Raw genomic sequence first — 14,905 nt, 5'->3', positions numbered from 1 at the left:
GATCTCTTTGTATTATTTCTTTTATATATGATCGCTTTTTTGAAATACAATTCATATACCATACCATTTACCCATTTAAAGTATATAATTCATTGGTTTTTGTATATTCAGAATTGTGGAACCAACACTACAATCAATTATTAGATGATTTTCATCACCCCCAAAAGAAACCCATACCCATTAACAGTCACTCCCCCATCCTCCCCTCCCCCGACCTGAGGCAACCACTCATGTACTTTGTCTCTATTGATTTGCCTACCCTGGACATTTCAATAAATTGAATCATAAAATATGTGGTCCTTTGTGTCTAGTTTCTTCCATTTAACATAGTATTTTCAGGTTCATCCACGCTGTAGCATGTGTCAGTATTTTATTGCCAAATAATATTCTATTGTATGGCCACGCTACATTTTGTTTATCAGTTCATCAACTGATAGATATTTGGATTATTTACACTCTTCAGCTATTATTGAATAATGCTACTTACGATGAACATTTGTGTAAAAGTGTTTGAGTGGATTCATGTTTTTTTTCTGTTATTTTTTACAACTGCAAATGAATCTATAATTATCTCAAAATAAAACTTGATTTAAAAAACCAAAAAACAACTTGTGTTGAATTGGGAAATCCTAGGTAATTTCTCCCCTCTATTTCATACCCTTTGTTCTATTGTTGCCATCCACTCTTTATAATTAAATTAAATATGTAATAACAATAAGGGTTCTTTGAATGCTGTTGACTGGACTAAGTGCTTACATGTATCATCTCATTCAATCCTTACACCATTCCTACAAGCTAGGTTCTTTTATAACCTCTTTTAGAATGAGCCTCTGCTGCCTCTCTCTTTTAAAATATCATTAGCAAATCAAGCCAATAACCCAATTAAAAATGGGCAAAGGGCCCATTGAATAGACATTTCTCCAAAGAAGAAATGGCCAATAAATACATGAAAAGATGTTCAACATCACTAATCATTAGTAAATGCAAATCAAAACACAAGAGACTCTACCTAAGGCCCATTAGGATGGCTACTATAAAACAGAAGCAAAAACAAAACACCAGAAAACTACAAGTGTTGGTGAGGATGCAGAGAAATGGAAACACTCGTCCACTGTTGGTGGGAATGTAAAGTGGTGCAGCACAGTATGGCAATTCTTCAAAAATTTTAAACATAGAATTGCCAAATGATCTAGCAATTATATATATATATATATATATATATATATATATATATATATATATATAAAATCATATATGTGCGTGTGTGTGTGTGTGTGTGTGTGTGTGTATACATACAAAAGAATTAAAAGCAGGCTTTCAAAGATAATTGTGCACTCACATATTATTCACAACTGCCAAAAGGTAGAAGTAACCCAAGTATCCATTGAAGGATGAATGGATAAACAAAATCCGTGTATACATACAATGAAATATTACTCAGCCCCCCCCAAAAAAGGAAAATTCTGACATATGCTACAACATGGATGAAACTGGAAGACATTATGCTAAATAAAAGAAGCTAGTCACACACATACACAAAAGACAAACACTTTATGAGTCCATTTATTTGAGGTACCAAGAGTAGTCACATTTATAGAGACAGACAGTAGAACAGCGGTTGACCGGGGCTGGGAGAGGGGGAAAGGGGAGTTGTCAATTAAAGAGTATGGAGTCTCATTTTTGCAAGATGAAGAGTTCTGGAAATTAGCTATACAATGTGCTTGTCCACGATAGAACTGGACTGTACACTGAATTATGTTATGTGTTATTTACCATGAGAAAACATTATTAACAAATCTATTCAAAAAATAAATTTTCACAAGATTTTTATCCTCTTTCAAGCAATTTAAACGAAAAGCACCACTCTGGAGAAAACAATTACGTATTTTCCAATGCCCCACCCTCCTCTCTTCTAAACCTCAGTGGTCTCCCAGGCACCAACTAGGTACATGCTAAATAAAAGTCCTATACAGTCAGGGTGAATATTCAGCACGTGGCCCGGTGGAAGCCCATGAACAAGAAAAGGTGGGAAATGGGCAGGAGGATTTTGTGCATCTAGAATTCGAAGCAAAGAGGTTTTCTCAGTCCCAGAAAGGACCAAGGTGCTGGAGCTCACGGTGACCATTTCAGCGCAGGCTTGAGCTCTCGCAGCAGAACTGTGCTGTGAACAGGTGTATTCAGGCATGTGCTCCCCACCCCTACCGCCCCGCACCCCCCCCCCCCCCCCCCCCACACACACACACTGCGACCTTGCTCCTGACTTAACGCCAGCTCATCTAGACTGGACGAGTTGGCTGGCAAATGGCACCACCACCATGCAGCTGGGAAAGAGGTTACCATTCTACTTGTTAGTAGCCCTCAAGAAAATGTTAAGAAAATACAGCACTATCATAATCTCTTCCTCTCGAAGTGATAACCAGCAGATCCTCTCTCTTATCTCTTGGGTGTAAATAGCACACAATTCAATGCCTTTATCAAGGCTTCACAGCTGAACACAAGGCTGGAACAAAACTCCAATCCATCACTTCATACGCAAGGCTGCTGCTGCAGAGCAGACGAGAACCCCCCAGTGAAGCTCCCCCTACTTTTCCCTTCATGACGGATATGCAACTCCTTTGCCAACAATTCTCCATGGGAAGGTCTAGCTGGGTTCTTTATAGTTTGAATTCATAATTAAAATTGGAGAAAAGCTATTGAATTACAGCATCCAACAACTACAGTCAAACACGGTAACATGAAAATAATCCTAAAAGTAGAGTGCTCAGAGCCAGACACTATAGCAAACCCTTCAACTACATAACCTCATTCTTCCTTTCAACAAGGGGTGAAAATTGTTTTCTCATTTTACCAATGAGGAAACGGAAGCTTGGGAGGTCAAATGGACTTGCAGATCGCTTAGCAAGTGAGTCCAGCTCTCTGGGACACCAGAGCAGCAGGCTGGCTCCTTCACTGCCTTGAATGCCTTCGGGCAAGTTGCTTCTCTGGTTCTCAGTGTCCTCATTTATCTAATGACCATAATCATTCTTACCTTTCAGTGTAATTGCGATGAGTACAGGAGATAATCGATGAAAATGTCCCTAGAAATAAGCCCATTGGACACTGTATAGCTGGGACACTCTTCTCTCTCCTCCCGTCTTCTCCACCCTCCACCTTGTCATCTCCCCACTCAAAATCCTGGCACACTCAGATGGACTCAGAGACCCAGAGGACAATTCAGTGTAATCATGAATATGTATTTTCCTGCCAATAAAGAGATAAGGCTGGAAAGGGGAGGCCAGGAAGAGAAGGCAGGGTCCCTGGTTACCGAAGGGAGCCAGTGGGGTTGGAGGAGACATGGCCTGGGAGTGTGGAAGGAGGACAGAGGCAAGTGCAGCTTTTAAGAGAAGTTATGGCTTCCCAGAGGGAAGAGGATTCAAAATCAGCAGGTAATGATGAAACCATTTGCGGGAAGTTCTTACACAATCCTAATCTCCCCACAGATCGCGAATTAATTACGAAAGGGAATCTAAAAGTATCATTTACAATGGCGAAATCTGGTGGACCTCCTTCAAATGAAAAGGAAATCAGCAATAATGGGACCAGTGACCATGCGTGCCTCCTGCCAGGTGCACCGAGGACACAGTATCACTCAGCACTACTCAGGCACAAAGGCATAACCTGAGCCAAGTCTCCGGAAACATCAGAGAAATCCAAATGAAGGACATTCCAAAAACAAGGGACCCATGTTCTACAGAACGTCATAAAATATGAAGATGGGCTAAGGCAGCGGTCGGCAAACTGCGACCCGTGAGCCACATGCGGCTCTTTGGCCCCTTGAGTGTGGCTCTTCCACAAAATACCGACTTCTGCGCATGGGCCACGAAGTTTCAATCGCACTGTACGTGTGTGCCCGCACATGGTATTTTGTGGTATTTTGTGATCGCTCTATTGTGTACGATAACGGCCCTGCTCTTAGGAGACACGTGCTTAAGTATTTAGGGAGAAGCATCCGCATGTCTGCAACTTACTCTCAAGTGATTCTCTAGCAAACAATAACATATGGACATGTATATGTAGAAAAAGATAAAGCAAATATATCCAAATATTAACCAGTGAATCTAGGTGAAGGGTATACAATGTTTATTATACTATTCCTGTCCTAATGTTGTGGATTTGAAAAACAATACATTAAGAAATATATTAGGGGAAAAAGATAAGGTGGCATTAAAAAAAACAAGAGCGGATAACAGCTTGATGGTTCTGCAAACAACTAAATGTAGAATTACCATATGACCCAGCAATTTCACCCCTTCATACCTAAGAGAAATGAAAATATTTGCCCACACAATAATTTGTACATGAATGTTCATAACATCATTCTTCATAAGAGCCAAAAGGTGGAAACAGCCCAAATGTCTATCAACAGATAAAGAGATAAACAAACTGTGATAAATGCATACAATGGAATATTATTCAGCCTTAAGTCAGAATGAAATTCTGAGGCATAGTCTAACAAGGATAAACCTTAATAGTAAGTGAAATAAGCCAGCCACAAAGGGATAAATATGATACAATTCTACTTATATGAGGTACTCAGCATAGTCCAAGTCACAGACACAGAAAGTGAAATGGTGGTTGCCGGGGTGAGGGGGTGGGGGTGGGGGGTGGGTGGGGGGTGGGGGTGGAGGGTGTGGATGGGGGTGGGAGAAGGCGGGGGGGGGAAGTGGGGAATGCCGGCTTAATGGATACAGTCTTTGCTTTGGGTGATGAAAACATTTTGGAGCTGGATCAAGGTGGTGGTTTGCACAACAATGTGAATGTAGTAAACATCACCGAATTGTTCACTTTAAAATGACTGATTTTATGTTACATGAATTTTATCTCAATGACAAAGAACAGAGCAAGTTCCCCTGCACACTCAGAGGTGGAGAATTGGTGCCAGTTGGCAGCAGATCACTCAGCTTTGAGTGTAGTGCAAAAGTGTGGGGGGTCCGCAACAATAATAAATATAAAACCTGCAGTGCCCCCGCCCCCCAAAAAAGAACAGAGCAGATAGAGAAAGGAGGAGGTTCTCTTATGACTTCAGCAGCAGAGTGTGAATGAGAAGAGACCACATCTAGAGTGAGTGTGCTCGCCCACGAATGTGCTGATTGGAAGGGAGACAGCGTGCCTGGCGTGCACCGCCGACTGGCTCTGAAACATGCCAGCCAATGCACGTGTGGTGTGTGATTCTAATTCACCTGGATTCTGTATGTTCGCAAGCACTTACAGTGCAGTCGGAATTCATTAGATGCTGCGTCAGGCTCTGCCTTATGTAAAAGAACCTCGGCTAAAAGCAGCGCCAACAGGAGAAAGTGGACAAAGCTGGGATGGCAGGAACCAAGACTTTTAGAGGAACAACCTCTGCCTGATAGCCCCCTGGATGAGGAAGTGAAATGAAACCAGGCTGGGCGCGTCTGGTTCCTGCTGGTCAGGGGCTTGGACAGTTTTCAGAAGCTTCCCGCTCTTTAGAAATCGTGTTTGCTTTCACACACACCAAGCTGGGACAGGAGTGATGGGCTAAGACGTGTATGACTTATCCTTTCCAGATTTAACTGCCTTTTCAACTAGAACCAGGAAAACATGATGCTTTAAAACAGGGGAGGGGGTGGAGAGAGAGGGTATTCTTATCGCAAAAGAAACTCACAGTCACTATAAAAACTTTAGGAAAGACACATGGGCAAAGGAATCCCCTGGAAAAAGCCAGTATAAGAAGGCTGTCCTTAACTGTAAGGAATGATTCACTAATGATGGCACTTGGAGCATCTTGGTGAGAAATGGCAATAAACGTGGGGCTTCCTTGCCCAGCCCGCGTGGCTCAGTGGTTGAGCATCGACCTATGAATCAGGAGGTCACGGTTCGATTCTCAGGCAGGGCACGTGCCTGGGTTGTGGGCCCGATCCCAAGTGGCGGGTATGCGGAAGGCAGCCCACCAATGATTCTCTCTTATAAAAAAAAAAAATTTGTGGAGCCTCCTGAAGCCCACTAGCAAGGAAGTACCTTCCCCAGAAGCAAATGTCCTGTAGTTAGAATGTGCGTGTGACCAGAGACTCTGGTGGTGAATCATGAAAGAGCAGACAGAATAATCGGGATAAACACCCACTGCCCTGTTCCTTATAAACACTCATTCTGAAAGAGAATTACTAAGGCCCGCGGAGGAGGGATACTTTTGCAGGCCAGTCCTCGGTGCCAGGTGGACAGGGAAAAACAAAAGAAGCGATGCTTCTGACACAGGTTATGTTTGGCTGAGAAAAATGATGGAAACTGGCTGGAGCCCTTCTCGCTCCTGCCGTCACCTCCAGCGTGACTTCTGGCGGCAGAACCACACACTCACCCATCCAGACTTCCCCGAACTGCCCGGCACCGAGCTTCTTCACCAACTTAATGGACTCCCGCGGGATCTCCCAGGCGTCTTTATCCCAGGGCTTTTGTGGTTTGGGACTAATACAGACCTTCTCCAATCTTCTGCACAAGCCATCTGACTGCTCTAATTTGAAAGAGAAAATAAATGTTAAAAAACGATTATATTTTGTATTTTGCCAGTACCTATGGGGAAGTTTCGACGATTAGTCTTAGAATTTCCCACTTGCCATAAAATGCTTATAGGGGCATCTTTTTTAAAGAATCTCCACTTTTGATATTCTTAAACGAAAGACAATTTAAACATACTTGATTTTGTTCATTATACTGTTACTCGACTAAAACAATAAAAAAAATAACAAACAGATAAGCAAAGGCTAATAGATGGCCGCACTTAATACAATGTGATTTCCATGTATGCTCGTCATGGTCAAAAGGCATGGGCTTGGTTCTGTCACCAGGAGACTCCCAGCCCCAGGACAAGGCCAGAGCACAGCAAGCACTCCACACACATGCCGGGTGAATAAGCAGAGAGGGAGGGGAGGTTCCACAAAACCTGGGGTACCGTGCTCTCTCCATCTTTCGGGACCTAAGCAAACCTATAGTGTGTGTTGCCTTCAAGCGGGTTGTAGACATAAGCAGTCACAACAGCTGCCCAGTATGGCCGACTTCAATCACACAGGGAATGAACCCAAAGGCTGGTCATGGGTTCAGCTTACCAGGGCTGGGGAGTGGCACTGGTGACAAAGGACCAATGACGTGCCACTGCTAAGTCTTTTGGTGTTGCTGCTATTTCTGTGTTCTTTTACCAAGAGTATGTGTTACTTTTACACACACACACACACACACACACACACACACACATCTGCAAGTTGCATTCCTCTTCTAGATAGTTAAAGATATGTTGTAAAGATATGCACTATGGGAAAACATTATTCATTTTCTTTTCATAATTCTGAAATACTAATTGTGAAACACCAGGGATTAGGTAGGAAGGACTGGAATAATTATTCCCAAGGATCAAATCTGACTTTGAATGTGTGCTTAATTATAGATAAATTTAGAACATGATCTGTAATTTTATCAAGAAAAAGGTCATGCATAAAAACTTTTAATATGAAAAAGTGTTTGCCACCACATAGCTACCATGATGAACATATTTGTCTTGTCCGATCTCCACTTTTTACTTACTTTGGTAATGCTTAATCATGTCACTGATACACATAGCTACCATGATGCCACCACATAGCTACCATGATGAACATATTTGTCTTGTCCGATCTCCACTTTTTACTTACTTTGGTAATGCTTAATCATGTCACTGATACAGGGAAAAGTGATTCTTGGAGAGATGTAATAACCCCCATTGTCCAGACTCCTAATTTTGTAGTGCTTAATGACATCACCGTGCAGAGGGTCATAATCTCTGACAGACAGAGAGTAGCTTCCTGCCGGGGAAAAAGTACACGTAAAGATTATATGCCTATTTTATAAATGAGATCTGCATTACACAATACTGTAGTACCCCCTTTGCCACAAAATATGCAAAATATAAGTTAAATATGTATAGTACATAATTTGAAAAGTCATATAAAAAGTCTACTTGAGCCCTAGCCTGTGTGGCTCAGTTGGCTGAGCATCATCCTGTGCACCAAAAGGTTGCCAGTTCAATTCCTGGTCAGGGCACATGCCCAGATTTCGGGCTCATTCCCCGGTAGGGGACATGCAAGAGGCAGTCGATCAGTGTTTTGCTCTCACAACAATGTTTCTCTCCCTCTCTCCCTCTTCCTTCCTCTCTCTCTAAAAATCAATAATTAAAAAATCTTTAAATTAGACAGTGATCCCTAGCAAACAGCCAGAATGAATGTAGACGTCTTTAAAAAAAAGTCGACTTGATAAATAAAGCTAGAATTTTGTCATTTTCCTTCTTCATGGTGGTTTTTAAAATTATTTTGCTGAATTGAAAAGTTGTTTTGATTTCCTTTCTCTTAAAATGTCAAGAGTTACTCTAAATAATAATGTAAGAGACCCAGCAAACATAAAGCGTGGTGAGAAATGGCCATAGTTATGCCAGTTTCCTATGCTACTTTAGCAAACTAGTAGCAAAACAAATAGTTTGAGTTTGTTATGTTTGAAAAGTATAAAATTTCACTAGTGGGACATAAATATCTTCTAGAATAGTTTCTAGGATTGGTTCCTAAACAGTGTTTATAAGAAGCCTTATGCCCCTTCTTACCCTTTAATGTTTCACTTTCTCTGATGAGAAAGGCCCCTGGGCCGTTCCCTGGTGCCAAAAGCTGTCTTTCGGCGTCTTTCCTGGTTATATCCTTGAAAAACCACCTGAGAAGACATGGTCACAGTTCATGTTATGCTCCAGGGAAGTAAAGAAAAAGAATGAACCAGAAATCCAACACGGCAAACAAAACCCTCAAAGATGACAACAGGCAAAAACTCACTCTTCCGTTTCCAAGGTGTTGACTTTGGCGACGTAGTTGCTGGGGATGAAGCCTTCTCTCTTTGTGGAAAGGGACTTAGCTTTCCACCATTCTCCGTGCCTGGAATAGAAACACACGTCGGAAAGTGTGTCCAATTAGTCAAGAACTATCATAGCCATGGTCTCAAGGTGATTTGGTGGGTGAGGGCGGGTGGGAAGATTCTTGGAACCTGGGAATCCAGTGGGAAACTCCATTCCTCTTGCTGAAATAAAAATATGTGTAGAGACTGAAGCAAAGGAAAACAGCCTCGCCACCAAGGTGTGGGTCACTGTGCTCAGCAATGCTCAAACAAGACTTGGTGAAAATGGTCCCATCCCGCAGAAGCAAAATGCTTGTAATTTCCCAATGGATATCCAAGAAACGCTTTAGGATCCTAATAGAAATGGGAGTCAAGGGAACAATGAACCGTAGTTCCTATGTTAGAGACTCCTTTGTCCAAACATCTAGTTTCCACAGAGAGAGGCCATAGAAAACCATACAATCATTTCAAGCAGGCAGACCTCATCACTTGCTCTTGCCCTCAGCATGGAGCTGGGGAGGAGGCTGGGGCAATGAAGGAGGGAAAATTGGGTGGGTCCCTATGAGCCTTCAAATTCCCACACGCAGATGGATCCTCATCAGCAAGACACGGAGGATGACAATGGACACTAATCGATATGCTTACACTGTATTTATCCGTATGAACATACACACACGTAATCCTCACATCAGCCATGGCAGAGGCCCTGTGAGGCCCATTTTACAAAGGGAGAAACTGAGGTATAGAGTTGAAGTGACCTGTGAAGATCATACAGCAAAAAATGGGAGGGCCAGGATTAGGCTCAAGTTCATGCTCCATCAGTCAGCGATAATAGCGCTCAACTACTTAACACCTTATAGTTAATAAAGGGTTTCTCTCCTCTACCTCCTGGTTGGCAGGCCAAGGCGACAATGTATGCAGAGTAGAAGGAAAAGCAAGTTAGAACTGAGATCCTGGGAGTTCCTTATTCTCAGTTTTGCTCTGAACCCCTACCCCTGTGGTCTGACTAGGGTCACAGGTCTGTGAGTTAGCATGGATGGGGCTAAGCAAACAATGATGTCCAAGTGTCTTCATGGAAATGCCACATGCTGAGTAAGGGCTTCACTGAGCTGGCCACTGCTTTAGCATAGTGTGCTTATATATCGAAACCAGTTGGACCCATAAACCCAGTCTGAATGTGAGTACGATAACTAAATAAAAATGTCATCGAATAACACACATTCTACACATGCCCACACTTCTTAAGGTGGCAGAGATAGATAAGAAAGAAATCAGTGTCTGTCTTCAAAGGGAGTTCTCCTGGGGAGTGCTCACAGGCGAACTCCAGAGGACCATTCCTTCGGTCCCACGCCTTCCACTCCCAGCCCTACCGCAGCAAGGAGGCTGGGAGGCCTCAGCCCAAGGAGGGGGTCTGGCTCTTGCCGTGCTGCTGGAAGCAGAACGGGGGGCCAGTGTGTAGGACTCCGTGGCCTGGTTGAGGGGCGGCAGGTGCAGTGTGCCTGGGTATACTTACTCCTCCAAGACTTTCATCTTCTCCCCTTTCCTGAAAGACAAGTCGTCTGGGTGGATGCCATCATAGGGGTACAAGGCTACCACGATGTCTCCCTGCTCCTCTGGATCTAACAAGAAAGAACACAAATGAAGACCTTTAGAAAACCATCAGCAGAAAACGTTTGGACAAATCCTCATCGGGCACAAAGGATGACTGATGTGCTGACAAGAGGGGGAGCTGGACAGGGGCATGTGCTTCCTTCCTGGCAGGGCTGAGGGCCTACATGGTCTACAGTAAATAGCTGTACGCACTGTTGTACGCACTGCGTGCAATGTTCGTTATCTCCGATCACGCAGACCTACACCTCTGATTCACTCCAACTCTATAGTTAAGAAATGATGCATCATAATGCTGTTCATAGCAGCACCGTTCATAATAGCTAAAAGGAGGAAACAATCCACTGTCCAGTGACCAAGGAATGGATAAACAAACCGTGATCTACACATACAACAGCATATTATTCAGCCTTACAAAAGGGAGGACATCCTGACACCGGCCACAGCAGGAGCGAGCCTGCAGGACATGATGCTAAGTGAAACAAGCCAGTAACAAAAGGACCAATACTCTGATTCCACTTATATGAGATTCTTAGAGTATCAAACTCACAGAGACAGGAAGTAGAATGGTGGGAGCCAGGGGCTGGGAGGAAGAGCAATGGAGTTCGTGTTTAATGGGTAGGGTTTCAGTTTGAAAAGATGAAAAAGTTCTGGAAATGGATGGTGGTGATGGCTGCACAGCAATGTGAATGCACTTAATTCTACTGTCCGGTACACTTAAAAATGGTTAAAATGATCGATTTTATGTTATGTGTATTTTTTCACAATAAAAAAATAAAGTAATAGCCTGGGAAACGGTTTCCAAGAGTCTCTAACAGCGAAGAAAAGAAACCACCGTGTTGCTATGAAAACGTACCTTTAGTCTGAAACCTCTGTCCTGGCAAAAGCTGAGATTCTGGAACCTAGGAGAGAATATTGGTTAGAAAAGAATTTTTATGTTTAGCTTTTCTCATTCACATTCACGTTGTATGTTGTGTTGTTTTTCTAACAGTAGCCAATGAGGTTTAGAGTTGCTAATCCATGAAGCTGGAGAGAAGAGTACAGAAAAAAATTTCCGCAGAGCTCTGTCCCCCTCTGTACAGCTCTTCCTTCTAAAAACAGGGGTTTGCCTGTGGTGGCAGGAAATGAGCAGGGCTCTGGGCAGGGGCTGCTGGAGGCTTAGTCGATCATCCTCTCTGTTATTTGGTAACAGAACCCTAATATTATTTGGGAGGCAATTTGCCCAGCTCAATGACTATGCTTCCAAATTCTCTAGCATTCCACACAGAAGAGGGAGGCAGTGTATCCATAAACAAAATGACTGTGTCGGCCTCGGGGCCTGATTCCCTTTAGCCTTGCTCTGGGGGTGAAGGCTGGAGTCTCAGCAGCCGGAAACCAGGCACCAGGGACAGCAGAGCAAAGACGGAAGTGGCTGGGGCCTTGGGGACCTTGGGAATAGCCATCCAAGCCCAGGACTTTGATCTCCATGTTTCCCAGACTTGTTTTTTAAAAAAACTGTGGTGAGGGCTCTGTTCTAGCTGCTGAGAATAAGTCCTGATTGACCCAGGCTTTCTATGGCTGACCCTGATTCCATCATAGGGACAGATGGCATCCCCTGTAATTTTAGTTGGAGATGAACTGTCAGGAAGAGCGTGGTGGCACAAAAGGTCACTTCGATTACCTTTAAATCAAATTCCTTTTCTCTCAGTGACCATGAGGAGGACGTCTAAGACCCCTTAGACCCTTTTCAGGAAGGTCAACTGTCAGACACCTATACCCGCAAATCATCTGACTTTACTGTTTGATTAGAGTGATTTAATGAAATGGGACAAAACAGTTCATAGTGAAGTTTAAATTTCTGATGAAAGTTAGCCCATAAAATCTGGGCTATGGCGGTGGTGGTGGTGGTGGTGGTGGTGAATTACTACATTTTCTGGTATCAGAAAATCATGGGTCCATATTATCCTTTAACACTTATTTCAAGAAGTTTCATACTGATTTTTTAATCATTTAAATTTGCATAATTAGGATGTATGATCAATTTTAAACGACTTAGAAGAAATAATTAAAAGATGAGAAACTAATTAAATCTTTTTGAAAGCAGCAAGCTGATTTTCAAATATCAAAGTGTCCTTAATTGGCAAATGTTTTAATACACTTTTTATAAGACCAGAACACATATATGCAACTCATCTACTCTCCCTCGTTTCCTTTAAAATGTCTTTTCCTTAAGAGTGTTGTTGAGTTGCCTTACCCTCTCCTCTGTAATCAATCCAGGGAGAGCATTTTGGGCACATCTGCCAGAGCTGACTTATCTGTGGGCATGGAATTCGGCCAAACTAACCAACTCATAAAACAGGACATCTGTGACCACAGACGGCACAAACTAAAATATGGGAATTGAAAGATGTAGAACATGTTTACTACTTCTGCTTTCTAACTTAAGTTTTAACCTCCTTTACTTTTAATAGGATGAAAAATGGTAAGTTTGTACTATTTTCCTTTGTTTTTCTGAATAAAAAAAAATTCTTTGTTTATCATTAATGAAGAAAACCCCCACACAAACTTAGGTTTTAAAGTATGTAAAAATCTGGTATATGTGATACCAGGGAAAAGCCAGACCCTTTTTATGAGATCTTTGACTTCAATTTCTTATATCATTTTATTTTCTACTAATCATATTTATATAATATGTATAGATAATATAATATCTATATCTACACCTATTAATGCAATGATTTTAAATACAGGGGTGGCAAAAGGAGGTTTACAGTTGTTTGTGTGAACAAAAGATATAATACAAGAATAAATAATAACACAAGAGTATGTGTTTTGGGCACTCACAACTGTAAACCTATCTGTAGGATATATGTATTTATAACTAAATCATTAAAGCTGTTCATAACCTTATACATTTTGAGTTTCCATATAAAATGACATATTAATATATATGTCTAGAAATATATTCACTCTTCATCTCCACTTCTTTGTAAGAAGATCAATAGTGACTTATCAATTTCAACAATGACATGCAACTTTGACATACATCATACCTGTAGCATAATGGGAAACAGAGGGGGAGAGGGCTGACTGAAGGTCTTGATAACAATAATACACTCCTAGAATGCCAGGGCATTTCTCAGACAAGAGAAACTATACAACAAGGTATTTGGGATAACGTGGCCTAAGCTGCTTCCAGGTTAAATCCTGAGGAATTCCATAAACACCATTAGATTTGTTATGTATATTATTATACATAAAGAGAGAGAATCGCCCTGGCCAGGTGGCTCAGTTGGTTGGAGCGTCATCCCCTACACCAAAAAGTTGCGGGTTTGATTCCTGGTCAGGGCACATACCTAGGTTGCGCGTCTGATCCCAGGTCAGGGCACGTAGGGGAGGCAACTGATAGATGTTTCTCACATCAATGTCTCTCTCCCTTTCTCTCTCTCTCTCTCAAAATCAATAAAAACATATCCTCAGTGAGGATTAGATAATAAAAAACAAGAGAATTGATGGCAAGGATATAACCTCTAAGATAAAGTGCACTTAAGGTTGTCATTATCCAAGCTTTGTTCTTCTTTTCCATAAAATGTGACATTAGTTCTTCCTTTGCCAAGCATTCCCAAATTCATCAAACAGCACGCCACTCATATAACATTTCTGGTACAGATCATCCAAGGTTAGCGGGCAGAGTTAGCTGTGTGTGCATTTTTTAAAAATCTTTTAATTATAGTAAGCCATTGCAGCTTCAGTATCTGTACTATGATCAATTAGTTGAAGAATGACAAGATGGGGTAAAGGAGATATCAGCACCTGGATTAGCTTCTGACTTGAATGCCGCATTTCTTTCTGCTTGCAGACCATTGCACTAATCTCACTGCCTGTCCTAAGTCACACAAGCTCAGATAGACATGTGTATATACAAAAAGTGGGTATTCACACCAGTGATATGGATGATGATTTTTTTCTCTACAGAGAAGGTGACCAAACATTCTCTCAAATGTTTACAGGCTTTTTACAGGATTAAGTTACAAAGCATATCAAGAATTGAGGCCTAAGTTACTGATGTGATTTTTTTTTTTTGCACGCGCATGTTACAGATTTGGTGTTTTGATCCTGCTGTGGGAATTCTCTCCTGAGACTATCTACTTACTGGCCTTTGCTGTTTATTGGACGTTGGATCTCTCACATAAATAGTTCGGTCAGTATTACGTACTGGTTGCGTCTTCAAATCTACTCCATCGTCATTGAGATGGTCTTTCCTTTTTGATTTTATACATCCCATATTTCCTGTGGGAATATAAAAGCAATGACATTGTTTTACCATCCTAGAACTGGCATCAAGCCACCAAAATCTCTCCATTAATGAAGAATAAAAACAATACACATTTATTCCTTATCACAGAGAGTTTAACAAACTCAAATG

The 14,905-nt window shown here is 41.9% G+C and overlaps 1 protein-coding gene across 2 annotated transcripts in view; it reads right to left on the bottom strand.

Moving 5' to 3' along the window:
• LYN (LYN proto-oncogene, Src family tyrosine kinase) overlaps window positions 1-14,905 on the bottom strand; it is a 101,898-nt gene that overhangs the window by 32,817 nt on the left and 54,176 nt on the right. Inside the window, exons 2-8 of one of the 2 annotated variants that reach the window (XM_036338257.1) lie at window positions 14,633-14,769; window positions 11,357-11,402; window positions 10,406-10,511; window positions 8,835-8,933; window positions 8,615-8,718; window positions 7,677-7,826; window positions 6,353-6,505 (exon numbers count right to left, since the gene is read on the bottom strand). In XM_036338257.1, coding sequence (XP_036194150.1) covers window positions 6,353-6,505; window positions 7,677-7,826; window positions 8,615-8,718; window positions 8,835-8,933; window positions 10,406-10,511; window positions 11,357-11,402; window positions 14,633-14,764 — 790 coding nt within the window. In that variant the 5' untranslated portion in view covers window positions 14,765-14,769. The remainder of the gene's footprint in view (window positions 1-6,352; window positions 6,506-7,676; window positions 7,827-8,614; window positions 8,719-8,834; window positions 8,934-10,405; window positions 10,512-11,356; window positions 11,403-14,632; window positions 14,770-14,905) is intronic. The other variant, XM_036338258.1, reaches the window with a different exon arrangement.

The sequence above is a fragment of the Myotis myotis genome, unplaced genomic scaffold, assembly GCF_014108235.1.
Source record: "Myotis myotis isolate mMyoMyo1 unplaced genomic scaffold, mMyoMyo1.p scaffold_m19_p_16, whole genome shotgun sequence".
Lineage (NCBI taxonomy): Eukaryota > Metazoa > Chordata > Mammalia > Chiroptera > Vespertilionidae > Myotis > Myotis myotis.
This window is presented reverse-complemented; position numbering and strand designations above follow the sequence as displayed.